Source organism: Miniopterus natalensis, chromosome 15 (assembly GCF_054644295.1).
Source record: "Miniopterus natalensis isolate mMinNat1 chromosome 15, mMinNat1.hap1, whole genome shotgun sequence".
NCBI lineage: Eukaryota > Metazoa > Chordata > Mammalia > Chiroptera > Miniopteridae > Miniopterus > Miniopterus natalensis.
The window spans coordinates 16427243-16449780 of record NC_142095.1 but is presented as its reverse complement, the minus strand read 5'-3'; the positions used below and the strand labels follow the sequence as shown (position 1 = coordinate 16449780).

The window sequence follows — 22538 nt, the reverse complement described above, 5'->3', positions numbered from 1 at the left end:
TATTACCACTCCAAAAATGTTAATCATATATTTATTCAGCATCTACTATGCCCTCAGCACTTTCTGGTCAGTGTTACAAGTGTCAGTTCTTTGTGAATTCACACATTGAATCAGAAAGCTTTCTTTGAGTATGGGTTGTGTTCCAGACACCATTGCAGCTGCCTAGGATACAAAGGATGAGTAAGACACAGTGCCTGCTCCCAAGGGACTCTGGTCTGCTAAAGGCTGAGACAACATAACCTGGGATAAGTGCTGTAACGGAGATAGAAGCCGTGGCCTATGGGAAACCAGGGATGGGAATCATTTATTTGTCTGGGGTTAAAGTGAAACCAAGAGTTACAAAATGCCTGAGAAAAAGGCAGTGGACTGTACACCAAAGGAAATTTAAACAAAAATCTGACAGAGAGTGATAGCAAAGGTGTAGCGATATTCAGGTGATAGCAAAGGTGTAGTGATGTTTAAAAGAAACAAGTAATGAGAACAACTGTATCCAGTGGTGACTAATTACAGGTAGAATTGAAAGATTCCTACTCCCAGAAGGAAACAAGTTCAGTATAACCCAGAAGTTAGTTTTCTTATATTAAAAACTGATGTAAGACAAGACAATATTAAGAATATAACCTGTGAGAACAAAAGAGTAGTATTTCTGTTCTCCTGGATAAAAAGCTGGTCTTGACTAAAATAGGAAATCCAATTCTGTTCTCATTTAGTCATCCTTTTATCTGTTATGTGCAGAGAATCATCTTTAAGTTAGACATACAAAAAATTAGAGAAGATTCAGAAAACCAAATCGAAGCATAAAAATGGAAAATAAAAGGCCTTTTTAAAAAAAAAAACAAAAAACACAAAAAACACACATAAAATTGCTCAGTACAGAGAAAAGATTTCCACCTCCCTAACTTTCCAGTAACTGAAAGGTTATTATTAGAAGGGCACTGACAATATGCTGTTGTTTTTTTAAACAAAAGTAAAGGAAAAGGCCTTAAATTTACCAAAATAAAGCACAATAAAAAACTTCCTAGTTTAAGGGAAATTCAACATAAATAATTTAAAATCAATAATGAGGGGAACTGCCTTCTTTGATTTAGGGGGGATGTCCTGCTCTTTAAGGTCTAGAAATAGAGATATTATTTCCAGCTATTCAGATAAACAGGGCACTCTTTGATTTGAATATATTAGATACCATGTTTTAGCAAGTATATAAAATATCAATGACCGTTTTGTGATCTTAACACATAACTATGTCAGTTACATTTGGTTTTGGGTTCCCAAAGGAAAATTAAATTCATCAAAAGCAAAGAAGCATCCCAGCTGCACTGGCATAGCGCTTGGCAGATTCAAAGAAGATAGGGTTTTCCTGTAATATATTCTCTTCTCAACCTTTTGTTTTAGCTTTAACATTTCTCTCCCTTACAATACTGCTCCAGCCAGTCCACCTGCATCAAGTGAATGTAGACAATAAGAGTGCTCATCTTTAGAAGTATTTTTTTCTTTAGAATCAGGCTACTCTTACTTTTTTTATTTGAACTAATTACTGGGTGCTTTCAGAGCTTTGCTTTTCATATATTACACATATTGTAGTCACACTATGTCCTTAGCATTTGTTTCGGTTTATAAAGAATACAATTAGCCTTTTTAATGCTTGGTTCAGTCACAATTAAAGCTCCCCTAATGGTTAAGGATTGGTCTTTCCAAGGCTGAGAAGGTGTTTTTAATTATTCATTCCTCGGTTTGTTTCTTACAGCAGCCTCAGCTGTGCTTTATTATTCAAAGGTTAATGCAAACAGAGAAGTGGGTAAATTAAATCTGCTTGGCAGCCAACAACGCTGCATATTAGCCGACACTGTAAGACAGGGATGGGCATCGCAAGTTATTTCCACTACTGCAGCACTACCAAAGCAAAAACCACTAAATCCCTCAAAGATAGCCTACACTGACAGGAATTATTAAGGGATGCTACACATTGGTGGTTCTTAAATAGCAGATCTTCAGTAAAATCTGTGTTGGTTTTGCTCACAAAGGGAGAAGACAGTGGCTGAAATCTGAAAGGTAGTAATAGCTTCTGTAGAAAATTGATGTAGATACCATGACTAATGAACTTGGTATAATATTAAATCACTCTTTTCACAGGGCTCTCATAGCACTTTGCTTATGAATCCCATGGAGCATATACATCTTGCCGCCTTCTCTCGTGCTGCCCAGACAGGCAGCCCCTTGGGGGATCGGAACTGATTTTTTGTCTTGCCCAGATTACAGTACAGTGCCCTACACATAACAAGCACTGAGGGAAAGATGGGGAACTATTGAAAATAAGTCTCAGCACCCTATAGCTAGTATTTTGGTCTTGTAGAGATCTTGATCTCCTGAAGTAATTAATCATAGGTAAGTTTTGAATTAAGTCCACTAAATACCACCTCTTATTAACAATCGATCAATGTCTTTTAGTGATGAATTATTATTTACAGGGTCTGTTTTAGCCACATAGCACCTTTCTTCCCCCTTACAGGGCTGATATTTAGCTTTTCTTCTCCTCCTAAACTTGAAAAAAAAAAGTGTCTCTATGTTTAGTTATTTATTTTCATTGAAGTGGTAATGTGTGTGTATCGTGGAGGTGTGAGGACAAATTTTGAGGCTACTATTAAAGAGCATATGGGAATTTTGGTCTGGTGCTGTCTCAGATGTTGTTATGTGGTAGAAAATGTGAAACAGAAGCTATTCTTTACTGAAATAAAAACCAAGAAAGGTGGGCTTATTAGTCACATCAATTTCTTACATGAGCTCAGTTAATGGGGAGAACTATGGGAGACAGAAAGAGACATTGGCATGCAAAATGTCATACAGCAGGTACAGAAAACGGAAATTAGAGCCCCTAAAGAGACACTTCTATTTTCCTGTCTTGAGTCCAGGGCTGAAGGGCAAGGTGAGCTTTAGGGTCCTGATTCACCCCTACGGTTTCTCACTTACCTGATAGTAATAAATGGGCCAGGCAGTGTTTTAAGCTCTTTACATGTATTAGCTCGTATAATGGGCACATCAACTCTATGAGGTGGTCACTCTTTCAAAGATGAGGGAAACGAGAACAGCAAGAGGTTAAATAACTTGCTTTCAGCCACACAGTTAAAGGCAGAGCCAGGATTCACACCCTGGCTCTCTGGATCTGTAGTCCACTTTCTTTACCACTGTGCTACACTGATAGACTAGTGCTTTACTAACGATGCTTCTGTATTATTCTGCAACAGACCTTCACTTAGTATCCATGTGTGTAGTTTGCTTTTGCCATTAGTCTTCTGGTTGACTTGTTCCCTCCTCCTCTGTGCTAATCTTGGCCTCCAGGCAGCCTGGTGGAAGAGAACGGTGAGAATGGGTCTTAGAGCCAGAGATACAGAGAAAAATCATGCAGGTGGTAGGGCTTCATAGTCGACTTTTTTTGGAATAAATTAGACAGCTGTATGAAGAAATTGTTTATCATATTCCTATCCAAGAAACAAAAGGTGTTCTCAGCCAATGAAAAGTGCATTGAGTATATTGAAGGTATTTAGCTTCCTTGGGAAGCAACTGCCTTAACTCTGTATACAAATAAATAAATCTTAACTCTCCTGTCTAAGAATAAATGTCCCTAAGATCTGCCCCATCTTAACTTTGAAATGGAATGTTTACTTTGATATAGTATAAATGTTAGAAAGTAACAGAGCTGCATTTGGAATGCTACCACAGCACTTTACATTCTGTCCTCAGTGAGTGGTGACGTTTTTGAGAACTGAAAAATTGAAAAGGGTTCAGCTTCCTGAAAACTGTCTAGGGGCAGCAGTGGCTTGCACTCTTGTCAAAAGCTTGTTTAACCTGCAGATAACATCAGTAGGCATGTTAAAGCTCTGCCTAACACATGTATGGGGGAATTTTTAAATAATAAGGAAATGCTACCTGCTCCAGCATGCCAAAATTGTCCTTTCAGTACAGCTAAGAGAGGCTAATTCTGTAAGCTCTGCATGCCTTGAAACGTTTTATTTCTCACACAAAATAGAGGGAAAAACACACAAGAGTTGGGGTGGGAGGTGGACAACAAAAGCAGTGTTGCAAGAAGTGGTAGGTTTGCTAAAGAAATGAAGAGAGTAGTCAAAGATCACTATTTCTAGTTTAAAAAACTTAAAAATAACAATTTGATAGCTGAAATAAAAATGTCTGCTTGCCACTTCTGACTCTAGTCCTTGAAACATGCCCAGGATAAAAAGGTAAAAGAAAATCCAGATGTTGGTCTTGGTCTTTGGTCTCCTGTCTTGAGCAGAGTAGTTATCATAATGGTAACCACAGTTTCTCCTGATGAGTCTTCTAAATCGGCAGCAGTTGTGACATAGTTAAGGCTTTTCCTCAGGATCAGGGGGCTCAGGATTTCTTCTATAGGTGCGGTCTTAGGCAGAGCATTTCACCTGATGGACCCTTAATTTTATAACTTTTGAAATGAAGGCTTGGATAGAAGTATTTCTCAGTGGGGGAGTAGCTTTTATCATTTTTTTCAAATTATCCTTTTCCCCACTCCACCTGCAAAAGTGGGTCATTTTTCCTGCAAAGAGAGGGTATGTCGAAAAGGAGGAAAAAGGTTGAGGATAACTCAGTATTTCTAGAGTCCTTTCAGCAAACTAAAGAATTAAAAATTCTATAACTCAGTATTTTAAGTAATTTTGATTGATTTTATGCTTGATGTCCAACTCAGTGGAATTCTAGTCCAGTTCTAATTCTTGCTTCTGTATTATGAAAAAGTTGAACTAGACGATTTCCAAAGTCTTTATCATTGTAATCTTATTTCTAACAACCCACATATATAAAAAAAACTGGTTTCTTTTTGACTCTGTGACTTATCTTTGTGCTTACAAGTGAATGTGTCTTATAAAAATGGCGCTTAGAAGGAATAGGACAAATACTCAGTTTTTCCATGCAGTCTTCCTTTCTGCTTCCCAGTTTCTCTACTTCTCCCTGCTTATTATTTTGTATAGTTGTGTCACTTTAAATTTTGTTGCAAAGCTATGCTCTCACTGCAATATATCACACATTGGGAAAATTAAATACACACAAAGTCATCCTTACACAAAACACAGAAAGAAACAAGGAAGTCTAAGGTGTCATGAACTTACTAAGAGTCTTCCGTCCTCAGTAACTTATAGAGAGCTAGTTTAACCGCCAAGCATAGTATCTTGCTAACTACTACCTTCCCTAGGAAAAGGAAGCACCAAGTTTATTAAGCAGTTATTATTTTTATTTAAAATTCTCTTTTCCTCTCCTTTCTATCTGCGAAGTTGTTGACACTGTTAACAAAAGGTGTACAAAGTAGATGACGGGAATGGTTTTAAGATTTGGTAAAATACAACTACAGTCACCTGAAATCATTTTTTTTTTCATCTTTACACCTGAAATCTAGAAGGAGAGATTGAGGATAAAGGTCCTCCCATTTATTAAGCACTCACTGGCAAAGTATAAAATAATTATTTTGCTTGGAATACTTCAAGAATAAGAACCAGATACTTCAGGACTAGAAAGAAACTGTATGAAAATGAAAAGTCCAGTTCAGCTTAAAGCTTAGTATATGGAATAGATTTTTTTCTATCAGCACTATTATATCCTAACTTCCTAAGATGTGATAGTGGATTTTGGTGGCATTAGTCTCTTTTTTTTTTAATTACTGAATACAAACATAGGGAACCTCAGGAATTTATGAAATACCGTTCTCCGTTTGTCCTTTCAGGAGCTGTAATCCTGGCATTTTCCTCAACACCCTCTTGGCCATAGATGCCTTTACACTATCAGAATGAGGTATTTTTTCCTGTGATCCAGATGGTTCCATTGTTTAATATTTCTTCCTTTACTAGTAATAAAGGTCCCATAAGTAACTGCTTTCATAAGGCTATGTTTGTGTGGAATGTTATCACTTTCAAAGAAGAACCTGGCCTTTGGGGGTAAGGAAGATGCCTGGGAGGAGAATGCAACTAAGTTAAGGCCTGAAGGACAAATAGAAGTCAGACCTACACGACAAAAGCTAGGAGGCAAGAAAGCCCTGCTCCCGTGGGGTAATTCCAGTGTGATTGGAGAATGGAGTTGGAGGAGAGGACGAGGCCAGAGATGTAAGCCAGAGCCAGGTCTTTGTGGAAGACTTCGTATGCTACTAAGGAATTGGGTGTTGTCCTGAAGGCATTTTGAAGAAGCCAGAGAAAGCAGAAAAGCAAAAGGTCCCATTTTGAAAAACTTTTTGGAGATTGCCCTCTCTGAAGCTGGTGGGTGGATTAGAGGAGAATAAGACGAGGTAGAGACACCATGGAGGATGCTGGTGCCATCCTGAGTGGCAGCTGATGCCTCCAGTAGACAGATTACAGAGATGCTGTGGAGTCAGCAGGATTCCACAGGCTCTGGGGGATTTAGAGACGGAAAGAGGAAGCGGAGTCAAGGGTGACTCTTGGGTTTCTGACCAGATTAGAGATTCATTCCATTGGTGTTTGGTAGGTTGATTGTAGAAAGTGGATTATGGGACACCCAGAACGAAGGTGAGAAGATAAGGTGTCTGAGGACAGAGCCCTGAGGAGGCAGACATTGAAGAGGTGCCCTTGAAGAGGACAGGATTGGAGTTAGCCAGTTAGAGGGTGGTCTTGGAGAGATACCTGGGAAAGAGAGTTTTTCAGGGGTTTGGGTGGAAACTACAGAGAATTGTAGTAAAATGAAGACAAAAAACTGTTGGATTTAGCAGCAAAGAGGTTAGCCCGTGGCGTTGAGAACACTGAAAATGGTTTTCACCTTGAATCTCCCCACCCCCGCATGTTGTTTTTTCTCATTTCATTCAGTTTTGTGGCATTTCCCCTCTTTAACTGCCTTTCCTACTGTCCTTATCTGTAACTGATCTGGGCCTTGCTTTCATATTTTCTTTTAAGGGATGGGAACTACCCTTTCCTTCCAGTCTGACACTAGAGACACACATAGATTACTGTGTTGTAATCCAGAAGCTCAGTGTCCCTGCAGCTGTTGACTCCCAGAGGGACGTTGGACAAGGTGCAGCACACCTATGTGCGTGAGCAGTGCAACTTCCCACTGGAGGGGGTGAATTCAGCTACACGACTTCTGACACATAAGCAGGAATGACTAGAGCTCCTGAGAAATCCCCTCATTTCTCTCTCACCCGCCCTGTCCCTGTCAATTTCAGGTTAGTGTTAGCACATGGAGATTCTCTCCAAAGGCAAGTTCCTTGTTGGGTGAAGCCAGGCCCCCACACCACCCCTGCCTCCTCCCCCGTACCCATCTCATCAGTGTTGAATGAAAAGGCAGCAGATCTGCCAAAGCTCTTGGTCTCAGAGTCACACCTGTGGCACAGCGAAAGTGTTCAGATGTATCTAAAGCATCTTATGATCATAAAGACAGTGAGTGTTTAGTCCTCAGCAATTTTATTATAAATGTATGAATATTTTGTGTATACATACTGGCTCATCCACTGTAGGCAGCAGCATGGAAAGCTGAACACGATTTACATTGTTGATTCTCTCACAGAACTTCTCCAAGCAGCAACTTTGGGCATTTAACCAATTTGTAATTTGCCGATATTTACACTTTAATAGATTTATCTAATTGCATTTTATTTTGAAATTTAACTGTTAGCTGTGTTTATTCTGGAAAAAATAAAACCTGAAAATAAAAAAAATAAGACTATTGATTATTAAGAGTACTGCAAATGGGAAAACATTGCTAGATAACATCATACCTAAAAATCCTGGTATTAAATTAACATTCTAGTCAGTGAAAAATTGGATTTCCTGGGAGTAGCATGAATTCTGATAGGTTCCAAAGTTCTGTATCTAAATATACATCATAAGATTAGGTTGTAGGATTTTGATAGTGATTGTGATGGTGATGATGATTTATATACCATCTCGGTAGCCTGTTTTCTACTCCTAGGATCTTGAAACCCTTATAAAATTACCAGGTAATTAACCTTTTGAATGTGGTGGTGAACTTATATGTCATCCACAAGGTATGACAACAAACACAAAAGCGGCGAACATTTGGAGGCTTACTAACTGGGCCCTTACAGAACCCATTATCCAAGCTCTGTGAGTAAACTTCTACTAAAACTTTATAGTCGCTCCACGAGGTTGATGCTGTAATTGCCCCATTTTGCAAATGAGGAAACTAAGATATAGAGAGATTACATATTTATCCAGGGTCCTACAGATTTTCAGTGACAGAGCCAGGATTCAGACAAACAGGCTCAGAGCCTATTTATGTTCTTCACCATCACTCTGCACTGCAGGTGTCCTCTGGCACCAGCTTTTACTTGATCAACTTAAAAATATAAAACAGTGTACAGCATGTGCTCCTCTCTTCTTTGGTCTAATTAAAGTATACAATAGCCCATTCTTCTGTTTTGTAAATATCCAGATAATTCTGACATATTAAAAAAAACCACTTTGGTCAGTATGGACTACGAGAACATCTGGATCTGCACTGTCTGGTAGATGCGACCAGTAGCCTCTTGGAGCTATTTAGATTTAAATTCATTAACATCAAATGGAATAGAAAACCCACTTCCTCATTCTCAGCAACCTCATCTTAAGTGCCTAAGGCCATGCTTGGCTGTCAGTTACCATGTTGGATAGGGATGGAAGCCGGAGCATTTCCATGTCACGGAGCTTCACGGGGCAGTGCTACTCTAGGACAGTCCCATTGGAGAGGAGTGCAGTGTGAGCCACATGTGTGATTTTAAATTTTCTAGTAGCCGCATTTTAAAAAGTTAAAAGAAATAGGTGAAGTTAATTTTAATTTATTTTAACCTAATACATCCCAGATATTATCATTTTTCAACAAAAAATGTAATTAACAAAAAGTAATGACATATTTTACTTTCTTTTGCATTGTCATCAATATTTAGTATATGTTTTACACTTACAGCACATCTCAGTTTGAACTAGTCACATTGTACCATATTGTACAAGACAGCTCTGGATTTCTACACCAGGTTTCTCAAGTGGGACATATCAAAATGGAGTGGGACAGGGGGCTGTGTAGTTCAAGAACCACTGCTGTAAGCTTTGGGATTGGAAGTGGTGTGGATATGCCACTTCTAAGATGATAGAGGAGGCCAGAAAGTATTTTCTTAAAGAGATATATTTTGGCCACATAAACCAACTTAGAGTAATAATATTAGCTGTGTTATTTAACCCACTGTTAACTGCAAGACAACTGACTGACTTCAAAGAACCAATAAAATTTGGAGTTCTGACTGAGAGTCAGATAAAACTTGGACTAGGCAAAAAGTGAATGTAAGTTATCTACAACCACTACTTTTGTGAAGTATCTCTTGCCTTCTTCTGAGTCTCTTCCTTGGTGACACTATTTGGTGACTCTGTATTTAGCCTAAATTATATTGCTATATGTATCTAGTCACTATATATATAATTATTTTTATATAGTTAGTTATCTGTATAGTGACCCAGAGAAATTGTATCTCTGTATTTGGGAAATGTGTCTGTGCACATTGTTTCATAGCTGTGTACTCTCATGTGTGTACTTTTCAAACTAAATTCCTTCATCTACCTTGAAGTAATGTAACTACATACCTATAATTTACTCAACTTTTAAGCTTTTCCTTCTGATAAACTTATCTATTCATGTTGGGTCTAATTATAGCTCAGAGTGTAACCATGTTTATTATGCATCTGAATGAGTGAGCTTGTCTGGCAACAAGGAGCTGTTGTTGCCAAAGCTTAATTGTCATCTGCCTGCACATATTCTCTCTATACCTCATTGTCAGCTTCAGGAGAGGTAGGTAAAGGGGAAGATGGGACCAGGAATGCTGTATTTTGGTACGTTGTACCACTGCTTCTCAACGTATTTCAACACTCTGCAATAACTTGGCTAACTGTAATTTTATTTTTTTCATCTTTTTTAAATAAGTGAAATCAAACACTGAAGATAAAATCAAACTCTCCTTGATTCCCCTCCTCCAGATCTATTTCTTCCCATCACATCGCTCCACTCTCTCCTATTCCTTCTGCAGCCTCTATCATGAATTTATCTTTCCAGTTCATTTCTTAAAAGATTTTGGCATAGATAAGTATCTATATACAATGTAAAATAATTGTTTTATGTTTCTAGTTTATACAATAGGATCACACTGTACAAATATACTGCAGCTTGCTGTTCTCACATAGCATTTTGGCAGACTTTTTTGGCAGACTTTTTCCCAGTGTGAAAATTTGATATATATTTAAGAACATATCTAACATGTAAGTTATGAAACCTAGTCATAAAACAGATAACTACTGAATTTACCACATACACTGAGAAGTAGAACATTACCAGAACCATTGAAGCTCCTGTCACTTTTCCTCCCCGTCTGACTGCATCCAGGAAACTACTCTTTTGAAGTTTGTTCTCATTTATTTTCTTGCCTTAATACATATATGTATGTGTCCCTCAGCAGTGTATTTTCTTGCTTGCTTGTTTTTAAACTTTGTAGAAACAGTATATCATATATGTTCCTTTTAGATGTGTTTTTTATTCAGTATGGTATTTTTAAGATTCATCCATTTAGTTTACGTATTTTCACTGCTTGTGTAATATTTCTTTTGGTGAATTCTGTTTTTCTATCAGGGACGTTTGTGTTGTTCTCAGTGTTGATATTTACAAATAGTGCTGCCATGAACACCGTTGTGTATGTCTTCTGGCACACATACATAAAAATCTCTCCGGGTCATGTACCTGGGAATGTAGCTCCTGTGTTGTAACATATGAGTGTATACGTTCACCAGCAGTGTACAGGAGTTCTTGGTTTTCCACATCCTCAGCAACACTTGGTTTTGTCAGGCGTTAATTTTTGCCTGTATGTTTTTTAAAATATCAAATTGTAATTTTATGTTTCCTTTTTCTGATTTTAATGAGATTGAGCATTTTTATATCATTATTGGTCATTCATGTTTCCTCTTTTTGAAAATGACTGTGTCTTTTCTAATGGATTATTAGTCTTTTTCTTATTAATTCATAGGAATTTGTATATTCTGAACACTAGAATTTGGTCAATTTTATATGATCCAAACCTCTTTTCTCAGTGTGTGGCTTGCTTTGTTAGTCTCTTTAGCCAAACTCTAAAACTTCTGACTTTTGCATTTAAGGACTTAATCCATCTGCGGCTGAGGTTTGTATATTTTTTGAGGTAGAAAAACAATTTTTCTGTTTTCCAAATACAAAAACTGTTTTCCTAGCTCCATCAGTTCTGACATATGTCAGATTTCCATATGTGCATGGAAAGGTTTGAGGAGTTCTTTTGAGCTTCCAAACACATTTTAGAATCAACTTGTCAAGTTTCATTTTTAAAAAATCTGTTGGACTTTTTTATTAGAATTGCATTGGATCAAGTTGGAGGAAATTGACATTTGCAGTATATTGGGTCTCCCTACCCATAAAGTTTGTATCTCTCTGTAATTCTCTTGCATGTATTTCAATAAGTTTTATAATTTTCTTCATAATAATCTTATATTTTTATGAAATTTATTCATAGGTTTCTTGTATTTTAATACTACTATAAAAGGTATTTTAAATACATTTTCTAATTTCATTGGTATATGAAAATGCAGTTGATTTTTGCACATTGATCTTATATTCAGCCACTGTGCTATATACTCTTTTATTAAGTTTAATAAAGTCTAGAGACTTGGGGAATTTTTTCTGGGTACATAAATATTGCAAATGTTAAGTTTTATTTCTTCCATCTCAATCCATATACCTTTTTTCCCCTTGTGACTGTCATGCCTTGATGAACATGACCTCCAGTACAGTAATGATTTGAGGTGGATATAGTGTGCACCCTTGTCTTGTTTCTCAGTTTTAAAAGGGTGTGCTTTTAGTATTTTACCATTGAATATATTAGTTGCTGTAAGGTTTTTATAGATGCCATTTATCAGATTAGGTTAAAGAAGTTTCTATTCCAATTTGCTAAGAATTTTTCTGCATCTATTGAAATTGGTTTTTTCTACTTAATCTGTTAATGAGTTAAATTACAGTAATAATTTTCTGTTATTACACTATCCTTGCATTCCCAGAATAATTCTGACTTGGATAAGATGCATGCTTTTTTATATACTGCTCAACAATGCATTTTTGTAGATATAAACTAATTTCAAAATGAGAGAATAGAAGCTAAATCTCTGTTGACAATAAAGTATTTCCCAAACACCTTAATAGGGTTGCCCACTTTGCTACAGGGTGTGAGGATAATTTCTGGCTGGTAGATGTCAGTATTAGCTTGATATGGCAAAAAGAACACTGGAAAGCTCAATTATTTTTGGCCTCCTGTTCACCTGAGAGAATTAATACAATTCAGTTGATTCATGTGGGCTTTATCATACTCAGTGAGTTTCTGAGACCCAAGGACATATGTCTGCTGCTAGCAGCCATGTGGCTTCATTTGCTTTGCTGTTAGTCCATTATCATCCAACAGACATTTACTTACTAGGCACTAAGGACAAGGCAAAATCCATTTCTCAATGAACTTCTATTTTAGGGAGGGACAGAAAAAGTAAACAGTTACAAAACACAGTTATAAAATGAAATGATACGTCTTATCTTCCACAGACCACACTAGTGATGTGTAGAGGTGGAGAGGGGTGGGCAGGGAGGGAGTCTTTGGGTAGAGAGAGAAAAATGAAGAATCAAATGAGATATATGATACTTGAGCTGAGTTTTATGGATGATGAACATTTGCTGATTTCCAAGAACCTCATTTGTTTTCTGAGTTGTTAACAAATAGATAGTAGGCTTTGTTTCTTCTTTAGCTGCCCTTTTGGCTTTGAAAATTTGTCTCTTTGACCCTCTGACCCTATTAACCTTTTCAGGACCTCACAAAAAATTTCATGCTTTATTAAATATTTGTGCTCCCACTTGTGATCTGTGGTCCTTGAATCTTTTGTTCCATAGATTTAGGGTTGTAAATGACAAAAGAGAATCTTCTTTATTCTGTTTTATTAAATAATACCAACATATTTCGTGTGTAGAATACTGATGATATTGACAAATGAATCATCATATAAAATGAACCTGTTAACTTCGTTGTGTTTTTATGAAAATGCTCAATATATTGTTACCATAAATAGATTTTTAAAATTCCAAGCTTTATATAACCTCTAAGCACATTTCATTTGTATGTCTTCTTTCAGTGCTGGACCCAAAGGAGACAACATTTATGAATGGAGGTCAACTATATTGGGACCCCCAGGATCTGTCTATGAAGGAGGGGTGTTCTTTCTTGACATTACCTTTTCACCAGACTATCCGTTTAAACCCCCTAAGGTCAGTATGAAGTATTGATTTATTTTTAGCAATATATATTGTTGTATATGTATATACATATACATAGTCTCAAATAAGCATATCTAGGAATGCATGTCTATCCTGTTAGCATAGACAGTGTCCCAGGGCTGATTGTATGTGAAAGGAAACAATGCAGAAAATCATAGGTTATTCCTCCACCCAGCCCTTTATTCATGTTTCATTGCCTTTTTCTCGTCCATTTTCAATAGCTCCTTTCAGTGGTATATGTTTAAATGTAACATTAGATAGCATGTTATGGCTGAGAGTAAGGGAGTAAAATTGAGCCAGCCCTAGAGCCTGAAACCGGAGCCAGAGCCAAGCCCAGGAGCCAGACTAAAAGTGGAGGGAGCCCCACCAAGGCAGGGCTTATGGCACCAACTATGGAACTTTGCATTTTGGAGCCTCCATGGTTCAGCTGCTCACATGAGTATACACACGTGCACTAGAATGGAAAATGGCCCACAAGACTTAAAAAAACCACACCAAGAAAATTCAGTAAAGAAGTGTTTTAATAGTCCATTAGTACAAATGATTAATTAATGAAAACTCATACATAAATGACTAGAGAAAGTGCAAGAGTACAATGTAATGAGAACGTGGGAAAATTTTCACCTATTTAAATTGAAATTATGTAAAGAACTTCATATTCCTTTCTACTGCCTGTAAGTCAGTCATTTGACGAGTTTAAATTTGTTCTCCATTTTGGAAAGGTAAAGACCCTGGGGACACTGTGTATATTGACTATCAAGAAAGAATTTGACGCAACTTAACTCTCAATGCAGAGGGAAATAAAACTTTTTTCAGTTGTAGGTTGTAGTAAACTAATTTAAAAAGCAAAAATAAAACTATACCTTCACTATGACTTTCTGTAATTCCCCTCACTTTCTCCTACCTTCCCTCTTTTTTCTCTCTCTTCTTTTCTTCTCCCATTCCACTGATGCTTGCATATTGTTTTGATTTCAAAGCAAAAAGTAATAACTATTAATTTTACCAAAGAAGAAACCAAGGGTATAGAGAAACTAAATAACTTGCATAGCATTGAGCAGCAAGCAAATAATGGCGTCAGGACTTGAACCCAGGAAGCCTGGCTTCAAAGCCCACGTTTCTTACTATATTACATAATACATTTTATCCAAGCTGGCAGACTTGGTAGCACTGGTGACCACCCAGAGCTTCATTTGGTAGGTTTTCAGTGACAAAGCTATAATATATCTAAAATTTATTTTCTCCTTTTACTGAATGGAAACCTTATGTCTTTACATCTAATTTGGACCAGCCCATAAATCACCCAGAATACCTGTTACACTGCCAGTGATGTGAGGACCTTTCTCTGACAGCCTCCTCAGTAAAGGAAGTTCAGAGCAGGGGAGAGGAGGGAAAACTCAGATCAGACAGTTGTGCTGCTTGTAGGTCTGGTGTAGTCTGTTCTGTGAAATATACATCTCAGAAAATGTCTGGACTTACCCAAATTCTGCATGACAGAAATGTGTATATTAAACAAAGCTAGAAGGGAAAGCTAGTAAGTTAAAGTAGTTCAGTTTCTGAAAAGGCCTTAATAGACTGGAAGGAAGGGTAGGCCGAAACTAGCAAAATGGAATTTAACTTGGCTACGTGTGTAGTATTTCATTGAGAACCAAAAAGAAAGCATGCTTCAAGATAGAAAAGAGAGATCATCTTTATTTTCATATAAATCAAATTTGAGGGCTCCTGGCTGACTAAAATTCTGTGGGAACATGAGGTTCTTGAAGGCTTAAGGAGACATTTTAGGAGTACAGTCTCCAGGGCTCTGAACCAGTCACACTGTATCTCAAATACCTCAGTCGCTTCTAAGCTCCTCATTTTAAGAAGGACAAATGAATACGCTGCAGAAAGAGAGAAGAGTTATTAGCATCTTTGAGTTCCTTCACTGGGTCAGCACTGTACTTAGCATAGGCTGTGCCAATTTATGTCTCCTCCAGAATTCCCAAATAAGGCTAGGATGTTCCCTTTCACAGATGATGAAGCTCAGAGAGGTTTTCCAGTATTGTACAACCATGGATCTACTTGAACCTCAGACTCCAGGGACCATGTACTTTCCACTGAATTATACACTGTTACCTGGGAGATGTTTACTAGTAAAAATAGGACATAGGAGGAACCTGATAGCTGTCCTCAGATGTTTCAGGAACTCTGTGGTGTGAGTTGGGGTTAAGACTTTATCCTGGATGACTGGATGGAACAAAAATAGAAGCAAGAGGATGTCAGTTACAGAGAAGTAGATTCAATTCTATCTGAAAAATCTGACCTGTAGCTGGATAGTTTCTGCTTTTGAATAGCTGTGCTTCTGAAATACTAGGTTTCCTTTTGATAGGAGTATTTAAAAAAAAAAAAAAAAGAATATTACCAGAAAATTTAAATCCCTCCACTGAATGAAGTTGATTAGACAATCTCTTAGGATAAAGAAAAACTGAACTTAGGTAACTCAAATCACAATTTAAATGCACATTTATTAGAAACTAGTGGGAAATTTTTCAAAGCATATTATCACCACCTAATTTACCAGTTTTAGAAATTGAATTTTGTAGACAGATAATGTTACTCTAAGGAGGAAAAGTTCGTGGGGGTCTTGAAAGCTGTTAACTAAAACAAGGACTTTTTTTATTAATAGTTTTGAAGTGCCATGCTGATGCCTTTCCTAGTCCTCTGTTACTCTAAGTAATCCATATTTGTGGTTAAGTCTTGTTATTTTCCTGTGTTGCCCTCATCCTATGCTCTTTTCCAACACCCTTAGCCACATATTTTGATTCATTCAGCATTTTCCAGTACTCTAAAGAATGAACCCAGGGTAAAGTGGGTGTCAAGGAGAATTGTTGGTAAGAGTAGAGGTTCACAAGTAAATCTGATTGGCTATTTAATGGATATCAAATACCCATACCATAAAGTTAGTCTGTAGCATGATTGGGTCCATGAGGTGAATTTTTCCCAGACTCTCACACTTGGTTGGAATCCTTACGACTTTTACATACTACAGTACTCAAATATATCACTTAAAGGTCAGTAGAGTGATTTGGATGACTCTTATTGGCACAGGAACTTTGTGGGAGTAGGGCTTCATTAGGTTGAGCATCCCCACACTTTACCTAATTTTTCAAAATCAGACTATTTCAATGCACCTAAGTTCTAATAATGCAAGCAAAACAATTTTTATAAGTATGTAATACTAGTTTTAAATACATCAAGTACTAGTTGTACTTTAAAATGCTATATTTCAGTACAGTTTTTAGTACATTGATTTTCTTATACATGTAATCAATATGTTTATGTATCTTTTACTAAATCTACAGCATTTTTGTTTATATAGCATTGTTTGTTATATCTAAAGTATCTGATGCCAAGTCTTTAGTTGAATTGTTAACCACTAATAATAATATTTCTCTGGGAAAATATTTGTTTAATGAAACTTCATAAATAACATTGTGCCTCAAAGAAAAGCATAATAAATTCCTGGTATGTCCCAAAGTTTTTTAATACTGTATTTCTTTTTCAGTGTAAGCATGCATTTTAATGTTATAATTCAGATATCTATTTATTTTTAAAGTAGACATTGCTTTATATCTTATTGAGGATTACATTTTCTTGTTCATTTTATAGACAGTTACTCTTGTACTCAAAACCTGCACTTTTTATATTTTAAAAGTCTAATGCATAATGTAATATTTTAACTTTGCAAAGTCTACATATGAAAAGTAATTGCAGATAAGCAAAAGGAAAAAATTTAAATTATGTATAATTCTAATCCAGAAAGTAATTATTTATACCATTTTGCATATTTCTTTTGAGATTTTTGTTCTCTGCATACACAAGTATATACATATAAATATGTGTTTGTGCATACACACAGATATATACACATAAAAATTGGGCCATAGTCCCCATGATTTCAGAATTAATTTTTTACCTAACATTATATATTCACCCAACACTATATATATTTCCAATAAACATATAACTACATTACAGTTATAGAGGCAATGAAATATTCAGTTATATAAATACATCAAATTTAATTTTCTGTGGACACGTAAGCTCTTGTCAAAATTTCTGTTATAATCAGTGATGTGATGTGATGAACATCTTTATAATTACATATTTTTATATACTTGCATTATTATTTCCTGAAGCATATTTGTTGAAATGGAACTTCTGGGGAGATGGGTTTACACACATATGTATAATTTTGATAAAGGTTGGCAATCCAGGTAAAAATTATATCAGTGTACATCATGGTCATCCAAATACGGTAGTATAGCACTTCCCTACACTCTCATCAGCTCTGAGAATTCCTAGTCTTCTTTAATCTCTGCCAGTCCAGTAGGTGAAAAGTGGTATCTCGTGGTTACTTTAATTTTTATTTATTTGACTACCAGTGAGATGTGGAATCGTTTTCATGTTTTCTTTTGTCTAGTTATTTCTCATTTTGTGAATAATATGCAGATTTTTTTGAAAGTCCCACACCAAATAAAATGAACAAGTGTACTTGAAAAATTCAGAAGCAAAATCATGAAATATGTTTTATTCCTATATTATTTATTCAACTAAAAACACTGAAAATATTGTGACATGTTGGTTAATGTTTTACATCTCAGAGCTTCTAATGACATACATCCTAAGGAGTCATGCCAGATAGGTCAGATCTTTGTTTCTGCAGCAGAAATACACAGAGGAGCCTGTTCATAGTTTGGCTTTTTCTGTCTCCCAGTGGATCTAGATATTTTATTTTCAAAAATAAGTGGCCATTCCAAACAGATTTAAGATTAGGTAGGAAGGGGGATCAACCATGTTTGTTGTTTATGTTTAGTATCTCAAACAACCTGTGCACAAGTCAGACATGCTCTCTCAATGTTCAGATCTATTACTGGAGAGAATTGTTCTCTTTGGTAATGGAAGACAATGTCTGCCAGTAGATATTTTCCAAAAAGGAATGATAAAACTTGTTTTAAACAAACAAAAAAAACATAGAAATATTTGTGTGAGAAATAAAGCTCTTTAATATTAACATATAAAAGCTTTTAAATATAGTTTGTCCTTTCATTGCAAATTTCATCAAATACATTTTAAAATAAATCTTAACTTGGAAGTCATTTCAGAGAGTATTATATGTTTTGCAGGGGGGCAGTTAATAAAATCTAACTATGAATTCGTGATGAAATGTCAGGTAATAGAAAATATCTCACCTGCTTTCAGACAATGAAATAAATAATTTAGGTTTGTCAGATTTTCAAAATATTTTGTTACCCTCATTAGATTTTAACCTTAAATTGACAAGTTAAGGCTAATAGTGAATAAAATAGATAGCTAGTTATAGTAAGAAGCAATGCTATCCAGCATTTCAAAGCCAGAGATACGTCTAGAACTAAAGTTCAACAGGGAATTCCACAATTTTATTCTGACTAGGTTATTGTTATTGACTTGTTTTTGTCGCTTCTGCTACTGTTCAGAGAAGAAAGTTGACAGTGTCTCCCAGGATTTTTGGAAAGAGCAATGATTTGCACGTGGAAACCTGACTCATTTGCTCTGGCTTTGAGGAGAGAACACACTTATTATGGAGTAACATGAATTAACTTGTTTTTAACCTGAGTTCATACATTCAAAGCCTTGGCCATGAGTCAAGTGCTTTCATACACATTGAATTGCCTATTTTACATCTCTAGTTGAACATCCAACAGTCACCTCAAATTTAACTGTTCCAAAGTAAACTATTGATTGCACAACCTTACCCCACCCCTGCCAAAGCCACCCCTCCAGTCTTCCCCATCGCAATGAATGGAAACTCTAGTTTTCCAGTTGCTAAAGCTAAAAACCTTGCAGTCATCCTTGACTGCTCTCACACAGCCTAGCTAGACCCAGTCTTACTGGCTCAAAATAAATACAGAATGCAACCATTTGTCATCACTTCTCCCTAGTAAGTGAGCCTCCATCGACTGCTGGCCTGAGCCACCGTTGACTGCTCTCCCCCCCCAGATTATATTGGATGTTTCCTGTCTGGTCTTCCTGCTTCCACCTGTTCCTCCTACAGGGTATACCCCTACACCATGTGGTGCAAGTCACATTATCTCTGAGTAAAAGCACAGAAAACCTATAGGATCATCCTGCTCACAACATACTTTTCAAAGTCACCAGTTCACTCTTGACTCAAATACAGAGAAGATTTAAATTGCTTATATCTCTGGAAGAAGGAACACTTACTCTCTTAGATTTTACACTCTGGTGTAAGTTAGTTTTTTATCAGATCATTCTCTAAACCAGCTGTGTTGGGAAGGAGGTGAGGGAGGTGATGCGAGGGGAAAAGTATGTTAGGAAGAGATTTTGAGTGGTCTTTCAGTTTTGCCAAGGGCCCTCTTCCCTGAGGCACCTGGGCTGTTCTCCAGTGTGTTCCTAACTCTCAGACACTGAGCATTAATTCTGTGCCGAGCAGTAAATCCAGGTTTCTGGACTTTGCTAGCTCTAAGCTAACGGGGAATTTGTTTCACACTTACAGGTCATTTTCACACTTGTGTCAGAACCATCCGTGTCTCCCCAGTATCATGAGCAGGCTATCGTATTACTTACATCTCATCAGTCGGTTATTTTCCTTTCAGTGCATTTTCCTTTTTGACGCCCCTTTTAAAAATGCCATGCTGCACCTGAAGGCCCTGTGAAGTTTAAAGCGAGCGTGACGAATACAAGCAGATCGAATGGTGGCCGCTGTTCCCCGCTTTGGAAACAGCACGCACTGTGTCCATCCGTGCGTCCAGCCACCGCCGATTTAAGGGTTCCTGGGAAGCAGGGTTAGCTGTTGTTTGTTCATTTTCACGGCAAGGAATGCCAACTTTATTTGTTCTAAACCAACTTAAATATGGTTATAAGCTGATAGAAAAAATCAGACATTAGGCTGAAAGGAAGTTCTGTTCAGTCATGTTTTGAGAGGATCCCACTCTCCCTTGCTTCCTATAGTCTGATGCGGTACCAAATTTGGAAGAAAGGCCTTTATTTACTTATCATGACCTCCTCTGAAATGCTTATTGCCCGAGCCAACTTAATCTATTCAGGTTGAATTAACTCAGCCACCTGCACCTTTGCCCAAGCTTGGATGGAGTAGGTGTGTAATCGGCCCCTCTGATATCTACTCAGAGTCGTGCCATAGAGGTGGGGCTTTCAAACAAGTACTGCGCCATGTCCCTCCACGCTCTGGGGTTCCTTTCTCTGTGGAATGTGACCTCACTCCAGTGGGAGTTGGTGTTTGTTGATATTTCTTTTGGCATAACTGGGAGGAGTAGACAGGCCTCAATTTGTTCACAAAGGATATTTTTTACTAGGAGGTTGAATGAACAAAGGAAACTGGAGTGAGACATTCAGATGTTTGAAAAAATGAGGCACTCTCTGTCAGAGCCAGGGAAAGATGGCAGCTCACTTACCAGAGAGAGGCAATTTTTCCAAAGAAAGACTCACAGTTCTAGATGGGTGATACTCTCCTCACAGAGGTTTTCTGAAGAGAACAGCGTGGAGTAACTTCAAGATGAAATCTTCAGGATCCCAAACATCAAAGGGTAGGGATCCACTAGTCCCAGAAGACAGTGAACACTGGGAACTCTGAAACACCACAAGTCACAGAAAGTTCAGGGACAGTAAGTTGATGTTGAAGGAATAGTCTTGTAAAGAAGAAAACTTGCCTGGCCGGGTGTGGCTCAGCGGTTGAGTGTCGACCTAGGATCCAGGCGATCAGGGTTCGATTCCCGGTCAGGGCACATGACCGGGTTGCAGGCTCAATCCCAAGTTGGGTGCATGCAGGAGGCGGCCAATCAATGACTCTCTCATCATTGATGTTCCTCTCTCTCTCCTTCCCTCTCTCTGAAATCAATAAAGATATGTTAAAAAAACAAAAAAGAAGAAGAAATCTTGCTGTGCAACTGAGCTGGAAAAAGCTTCAGATTTGGTATTTTCCTAACCTTGTGGGAAAGAGCCCCTGATGGAACTAGATCAACACAAGGAACAGACACCCTGTGTTCACGAAGTGTCTGTAAATTTAAAAACAAATTTTGTCATCCACTTGAGAAGTGGGATGGGGAAATGGTATTCTACATGTAAGAAAAAATTGTATTCTCTACTTTATTTAAATGTATTACTTGTTTGGATAGCTACATGTAATGTTATTTTGTTCAAACTTGGATATAGTAGGGAGATTTGAGTTAATTTTTAAGAGTACCAGCCAGATAACCCCTTTGTGGCAATGATCGGGTTTCCTTGATATTTTTTTCCTTAGAGTTGGAGCTGGATCTCTTGATAAGATAGCAGGCAGCCTCTTAGAGATTTGCTCAAGCAGGTCCGAGGAAAATTAGAGAAAGGAATGTTCTCAGTTCCCAGCTGGCCAAGATCAGATTCAGTATGTAATTGTGGCTTGCCATTGAGTTAGGGGAAAGATATGATAGACTGGTCTTTGCAAGTATTATTCAGGTCTTGCCCTGCAGCAGGTAAGGAGAAACAAAGTCAGAAGTTAAAGATTGTAAGTAAAATAGACCTAGAATCAGATAGCTACACTGATTCATACAGGTGTAGCTAGAAATTCTAAGCAATCCGGTACATTTTTCATATGGTGTCCGTTTGTTAGCAGAAACCTACCAAAAGTTCTTATAAGTTGGTTGCTTTTTGAAATGCATTTTTAAGGCTGATTTATAAAGCAGAGATTTATTGAGCCCTTACAAGGTCTTCTATATATAAAGATAATAAGATACAGTCCCAGGGAGCATGGAAACAAGGAGGATAACAGGCGCTGACACAACAGTCCAGGCTGGAAAAGTATGAAGTTTGAGTTTTGGGGATGAAGACAAGGGTAAAAATATATGGATTCCTTTTTATTTCTTTATTCAGTAAATATTTGTGTACTGTATACCAGTCCAGATACTGAACATACAGAAGAGTCTCTTCTTGTATAGAGTTTACATTCCAGATATGATAGAACAGGATTTCTCAACTTAAGCATAATAGACGCTTTGGACAAGGTAGGTTTTTGTCATGCAGGCCTATTTTTTCCGTTGTTGGATGCATCCCTTGCCTCTACCCACTGAATGCCAATAGCAGTCTCTCTCTCACTACTCCAATTCGTAACAAAAATGTCTCCAGATAGTGGTAACTGTCCCCTGGAGCACTGTTTTAGAGGTAACATTTGTATCCAGTGGTAACTGATTTGAGAC

At 37.3% G+C, this 22538-nt stretch overlaps 1 protein-coding gene across 1 annotated transcript in view; it reads left to right on the top strand.

Annotated features, from left to right (window-relative positions):
- LOC107526361 (ubiquitin-conjugating enzyme E2 E2) overlaps positions 1–22538 on the top strand; it is a 213024-nt gene that overhangs the window by 148079 nt on the left and 42407 nt on the right. The window contains exon 4 of the mRNA XM_087824921.1: positions 13179–13311. Coding sequence (XP_087681047.1) covers positions 13179–13311 — 133 coding nt within the window. The remainder of the gene's footprint in view (positions 1–13178; positions 13312–22538) is intronic.